Raw genomic sequence first — 6,332 nt, 5'->3', positions numbered from 1 at the left:
GGACAGCTAGATCAGGAGTGGAACCATAGAAATGAAGAACACATGGAGGGTTAGAAACAGGGGAGTGGGAGGGGGAGAAGGGGGGAGAAGGCACAGAAAATAGCATAGATGGTAGGTAGAAAATAGGTAGTGGGGAGGGTGAGAATAGTGGGGGAAATATAGAATCCAAAGAACTTGAGACACGTGGTTATAAACTAAGGGGGGCAGAATGGTGGGGGAGGGAGGGTGCGGGTGGAAGGGATTGAAGGGGGGAATAGAACAACTGTAATGGTATAATCAATAAAATATATTTAAAAAAAAAAAAGAAAAAGGAAAGGAGAAAGGGTGAAGGGAAGTACAGGTGTCAGTCTCTTATCAGAAAAACAAAAGCATTGCTAGAAGCCCTACATCCGTCCCATTGGTCCATCTCTTTCACTTGGCCATCCCTAACTGGAGGACTAGAAGAACTGTGGCTAAAGGTTGGGTTAACCACTCAGTTTTTGCAACAAAATATAATAAACAAAAGCTACCAGAAGGTCAAGAAAGATGAATTGAGGGGTGGGAGGACACTAAAGGAGGACACAGCTGTATCAGAAAGCTTCCCCCACCACAGCCCCACAACTTTATCAAAGCAATTTCAGGAGTTCACTAGGCATGGAGAGGGTTGTTGAAGACTAACTGGTGGGTGAGAAATGAGAATAAATGGTTCTTTCCTAATGTTTGAAAAGGAAAAGAATGTAGGAAGCAAAATTCTAAAGGAGAGGTATAATAGATATTTTGCCTGGTTTTAGAATTGTGGATACTTGAGTATGTTGAAAGGCTGAGGAGTAGGAATAATTGGAAAGGGGGAGATTTGAGGTATAAATGCTGTGAAATAGAGATCAACTGTTAGAAAATGGTAAAAAAAATAAAAAATAAAAGAACCCACCACATAGGTGGCAGGAGATTAAACATATCCCCTTCCTCCAAACCCAGAAAAAGATAACAACGATAGTACAAGTTTAGATATGGGCCCGAAAAAAAGTGGAATTGTTGAAATTTTTATTTTGGCAAAAATATACTTTAAAACTCTTTTTAAAAATAAACTTTGAATTCACTAGTTGCCAGTTTTAAGAAAGGCATGAGAAAGTTATTAAGATCTCACCAGAATTCAGGTGTGCTTTGTTTATTAGGTCCCTCGACCAGCCAGCTAAATTGAAATCACATTAGGATTTTACTGACTTACTGAACGGAGACCGAGAAGAATGGGATTTTTTTTTAAAGCATCTCAATATTTCACTTTTTCCCCCTTCTCTCCTTTCCCAGGTTGGAGAGCCCCGAGCGTATGGAGATGATACTAGGCATTTTTCTTACTCTTCTGTGGTAACGGAAAGTAGTGAGGAAAAGATGCTGGTAAGAGCAATGGAAAAGGCCCTTACAGAAGCATCCTTAACTTTTTCTGCAAATTTATTTCGATTGTGCTCTCAAACTACTTCACATTAGAGCGCCTGGGACGTGACGCTCAGCAAGACTAGAGAGCAGGGCGCCGCAGAGAGGATCTTCAGAAATCTGGAAAATAACGGAGCTGGTTAAACCTTATTAAGGAAAAACCACCAGCACTGACCCAGACTCAGTTACAGCCCGTGACTTCCAAAATCAGAGCCAGAATCTGACAAGCCCGCCCTGACGCTCGGGAAATACTCCTTACTTTTTATTGACCGACCATCCCGGAGTTAGGACCTTGCTTCATTTTCATTGGTTGTTGCCTCTGTCACGTCCTTTCACCACACCCACTTTCCCACCGGCGCCCAGGGCGCTTTGCGGGATAGTGATTTACAGAAGTCTGGACGCGAGCCCCCGCGCGGCTGGCGTGCTTCCCCCTCCCCAGTGCCGCGGTCCCGCCCCGCCCCCTCGCCGAGGCCCGCCCGCTCGGCCCCGCCTCTCCCTCCTGAGAGGGCGGGGACCAGGCGGCGGCCGCAGCCGTAGGAATGTGCTGGAAGCCAGCGGGCGGGCACCGGAGAGGTGCTGAAGGGACAGTTCCCGCAGCCGAACTGGCCCCGGGCTGTTGGAAGGGTGGGGCAGCCCTCCGAGCCGGCCCGGCACGTGAGCGATGGAGACCATATGGATCTACCAGTTCCGCCTCATCGTGATCGGGGACTCCACTGTGGGCAAGTCGTGCCTCCTGCACCGCTTCACCCAGGGCCGCTTTCCTGGGCTGCGCTCCCCCGCCTGCGACCCCACCGTCGGCGTGGACTTCTTCTCCCGCCTGCTGGAGATCGAACCCGGCAAGAGGATCAAGCTGCAGCTCTGGGACACAGCGGGTCAGGAGCGGTTCAGGTAGGGCCGCCGGCGCCGGTATACCCGGGGACCTCAGGGACCGCGCCGCCCCCCTGTCAGCCCCGGCACCCCAGCCCGGAGCTTCGGGTGCAGGAGCCCTGGGCGGGAGAGACTCTCTGGCCCTTCCCTCTTGAAAGTGCAAACACTCCATTCTCGCTTCCCCTTGCCCCTCCTCTTCCAGGAACGACTTCCTCCTCCGCAATTACTCACTTCTTTCTTTGGCGCCCATTTCCTGCGCGCCCTTTCGGCTTTTCCCTACCCGCCCGAAATGGGGTCACCCTCACGGACCCCCTCTTCCCCAACTCTCTCAGCCCCAGCTGGTATTTTGGTCCCCAACTCTTCGGCCCCCCTTCTGCCTTCTCCCCAAACTCAGCGTCGCTCGCTGCGCACACCCTCCTCCGAGCTCGCTTTTTCGTCCTCCAACCAAGCTGCTTCCCCGCTGTGCGGCCCGGGAGAACTGCAAAGTAGGGTTCCCAGGTTTGTGACTGATCCCTTAGCTTCACAGCAAGCAATGCTGAGCCCCCGTTATTGCTTGAGCTCCCTGAGCATGTTCAGAGGGAGATGGATGCGGTAATGGTTTGAGCACCTCACGGCACCGAATATGTAGTCATCAGAGGTACCGGGCCGTCACCCGTAGGAATGAGTCATGTACAACAACGAGGTGTAACATCGGGGACACAGGCACAACTGAGGGATTTTTGTTTTGTTTTGCTTTTTAGAGGTTGAACTCTCTTTAGAAGTTTGTCATCATTGGTGCTTTGGTGGGAAAAAGAGATGCTGCGATTTGTCGGGAACTTTTATTTATTCTTTTATAATGGATACTTAACGTTCCAGGGTAATAATACATCCGAATATACAGTTCTAAACAGAGAAGGAGGGATCCAAATGAGTAGTCTCACTCCAAATGTTCGCTGAGACCCTGAAAGAAGGATTTCACTATGGTGACTCATGTTATGCAAATAAAACTAAATGTAAATTGTATGTATTTTCTGGATATATAAGACTAAACCAGAGACAAATCACATTTTAAATTTCTAGGATTCGGGGACACTTTTTTTAGTGGAAGGTGGGGAATCTGATATATTTTGGTCTTTGGGTTTTTTTTAAGGTTTCAAATCCGTAAGCAAACATTTTGCAATCTTCAGCAAGTACATAGCCTGTGAAATACAGTGCCCCATGAAGGGACTTCCCAAACATGGCTCCTCCTCACCCCAAGCCAACATCCCATTCTCTGTGAGATAAGCCTACTTCTGTGCGATTGTTCCAATATTTAAAGTTTTGGCTTCCATTCCCAGCTATGACACTGATTCATAGAGACAATATAAGTGAACTGCTTAGCTTGCTTATTCCTTAGTTTTCCTATGTAAGAAGTGGAAGGATGATAAGACCAGCTCTTCAAAAAGGTGTTAAAGATTTGATTTGAATTACACAATACCTAGAATTTCATGAAGAAATTTTTTTCCATTTCAAGAAGCTTCCTTTAATTAAAATAATTTTCAAACTTCTGATTCCTCATCTGTGAAATGAAGGAGCCGTTGAAATCTCTAAGATTCTTTGCAGTTTTACCATTATAAGGTGCATTGCAAATTCTTTGTGATGCAATCAGAGATGAATTCTAAGATATATCAGGGTTAGGAAAAAATGCATTGACTAATAGCTCTTACTCCGCCTCTCTAAAGTGAATATAACAAAAACGTGGTTTTTATGCTTTAAACTTCTAGCCTCTACTGTGAACTGCAACTGCAAGAAACATGAGTAGTAAAATCTTACTGTATCTAATTGTTTCTTAAAAGTAGCTCCTGAACTTATTGACAAGAAAGTAAAGGATAATTAGATAGATCTTAAAGATTATCTGTTCTGCTAGACAGATAATTACCTTTAAGAAGAATGTAAATAGTGATTCATTTAATGTGTTATTAAAACCATTTTATATACATTATTATGGGAGTTAGCAGACAGTAACTCCCATAATAATGAAATGACATATACAAAATTTCTGTTGACAATGAATCATACCCTATTTTTGTCTGGCTCTTTACCAAAGGTACATTTATAAATAAGAAGGGGCGCCCCCCCCGCAAAACCCCAGAATTGACTTATAAAAATTCTTTATTCTTACATGCTTAAGCTTCAGTCACCTTCAAAGTACTCTCCATAAGATGCAATGCACCTATCAAGATGTTTTTTCCACTGCTGCTCAAAACAGTTTTTGAACTTGTTGGTTTTGATGGCTTTTAGTGCTTCTGCCGTTTTTTATTCTAACTCTTCCACATTGGCAAAACATTTCGCTTTGAGGATTTATTTCATTTGGGGAAACAAAAAAGTCACTTGGGGTGCAATCAGGTGAATAGGGAAGATGGGGGGCATGGGGGTCATACCATTTTTTAGTCAAAAACTGCTGAAAGCATGATGTGGGCAGGTGCACTTGTAAATCACCCATCGTAAAATGGCAGATGCATTTAAAGAGTCTTCAAAAAAATTTGCTGAAGTCGAAGGCAACCTCTCACAATAATGCCAGCTGGTACACTGATACAGATGGGTTTGTAGAATACTCACCTAATGGGGAAAGCCTATACTATAAGGGGCCCACCCTCTAGGAGATAATTCTTGTTTTTTGGGGGGTCTCCCCATACATAAATATTTCAGTAACTACATCCAATTACTCATTTTTCTCTCATTTAGGAGAATGTTTCACCATAAAATTCAACATAAAACATTCTGTTAAATCATTCTGTATCTTCAGGAAAATACAGATACTTATTTTGTGTAATAGATATCCCTGAACATGTATTTCATAGAAAGATACCATAGCTCACAAAATATATGTCATTCATAAATCATACCATTAGGAATTTGGGAAATTTCATATTTGGAGGTTTATTACTGATTAGTTTTAAAATAACAAAAATGAACCTCCTGTAGATAGCTTGGGGTGTAGCTTGAAAATATAGACAAATATGTTACAAAATAACTAAAGAGTGGGCCAGTAATTGTAACCAAAATTAGTCTTAGTTTCCTTCCCCCCCAGCTTTATTAAAATATAATAGATAAATTTAGTTATTTATTCCTTAGTTTTCAATGTTCTGATTAATATGCTGGCAGACCATAACTTCTTGAAAAAAATTAAAGGGAATAAAGTAAAAATTAAGAAGGGTTAGAACAGCAATTTTCAACTGATATGCTACAAGAATTTTGAAAACATGCAGTACCTGACTGTTTACTCAGGGGCACTGACCTCTTTTCGTTTAGATTGTGAAGTTTAAAAAAAAAATGACAACAGCCAACACAACAATAGCCATTGGTGTGAATGAATAAAAATTACATCTATTTTTTGGCAGATCAGCAAAAAATATATTTTTGGTGTGCGGCAGAAGTTTAGCAATTAGTTTATGTGTGCCATGAAATAGATGAAAAGGATGGAAAATTGCTGCTTTAGACAAATAATGTGTATGTGAATATACTGTAAGTCATGATATAACACTCAAATGTTAAGTTTTTATTATTAACACTATGTTTTAGTGAGGATAAATGTTAAATTGCTATGTTAAGGAGAGTCAAAATTACAACTCTTTCATGGAAGATAGAAGTTTATTTCTCTTGCATGAGTCTTAAGTGAAGGAGTCCCAGTCGGTGGAGTGGCTCTCTTCCAGACTCTCCTACTTTCAGGTACTTTCCCTCTCATCTTTCTGTTATCCTTAGGACATAATCATTTTTGTGGACACTGTGTTCCAACTCAGGGGAAGGGAAAAGACAAGATCTAAATTAAGCAATGTTCCTTTTAAGCAAGTGAGATTAAATGGTACAAATCACTTCGGCTCTCAATTCATTGAGAAGAAACTAGTTAGTTATAAGGTCAGACTTAGACCGGCCCACCATGTACCCAGGAAGAAAGGAAGATGGAGTTCACCTTGTGGGGAATGCAGGGAAACTAGCAATCACCACGTTTAATTTTTAATCATCATAGTGGAAAAGACTTAGCAGGAAAGGAAATGAATATTATTTAACACAGTGTTAATAAGGAGAAATATTGGAAGGGC

General features: G+C 42.5%; 1 protein-coding gene across 1 annotated transcript in view; it reads left to right on the top strand.

Moving 5' to 3' along the window:
• Positions 1 to 1,906: 1,906 nt before the first annotated feature.
• RAB39A (RAB39A, member RAS oncogene family) overlaps positions 1,907 to 6,332 on the top strand; it is a 31,469-nt gene continuing 27,043 nt past the window's right edge. The window contains exon 1 of the mRNA XM_037047717.1: positions 1,907 to 2,295. Within this exon, the coding sequence (XP_036903612.1) occupies positions 2,069 to 2,295 (227 nt within the window). The 5' untranslated portion in view covers positions 1,907 to 2,068. The remainder of the gene's footprint in view (positions 2,296 to 6,332) is intronic.

The sequence above is a fragment of the Sturnira hondurensis genome, unplaced genomic scaffold (assembly GCF_014824575.4).
Source record: "Sturnira hondurensis isolate 20B ecotype Veracruz unplaced genomic scaffold, ASM1482457v3 Scaffold0006213, whole genome shotgun sequence".
Lineage (NCBI taxonomy): Eukaryota > Metazoa > Chordata > Mammalia > Chiroptera > Phyllostomidae > Sturnira > Sturnira hondurensis.
The sequence above is the reverse complement of the archived record's forward strand: the minus strand, read 5'-3'. Positions and strand labels throughout refer to the sequence as shown.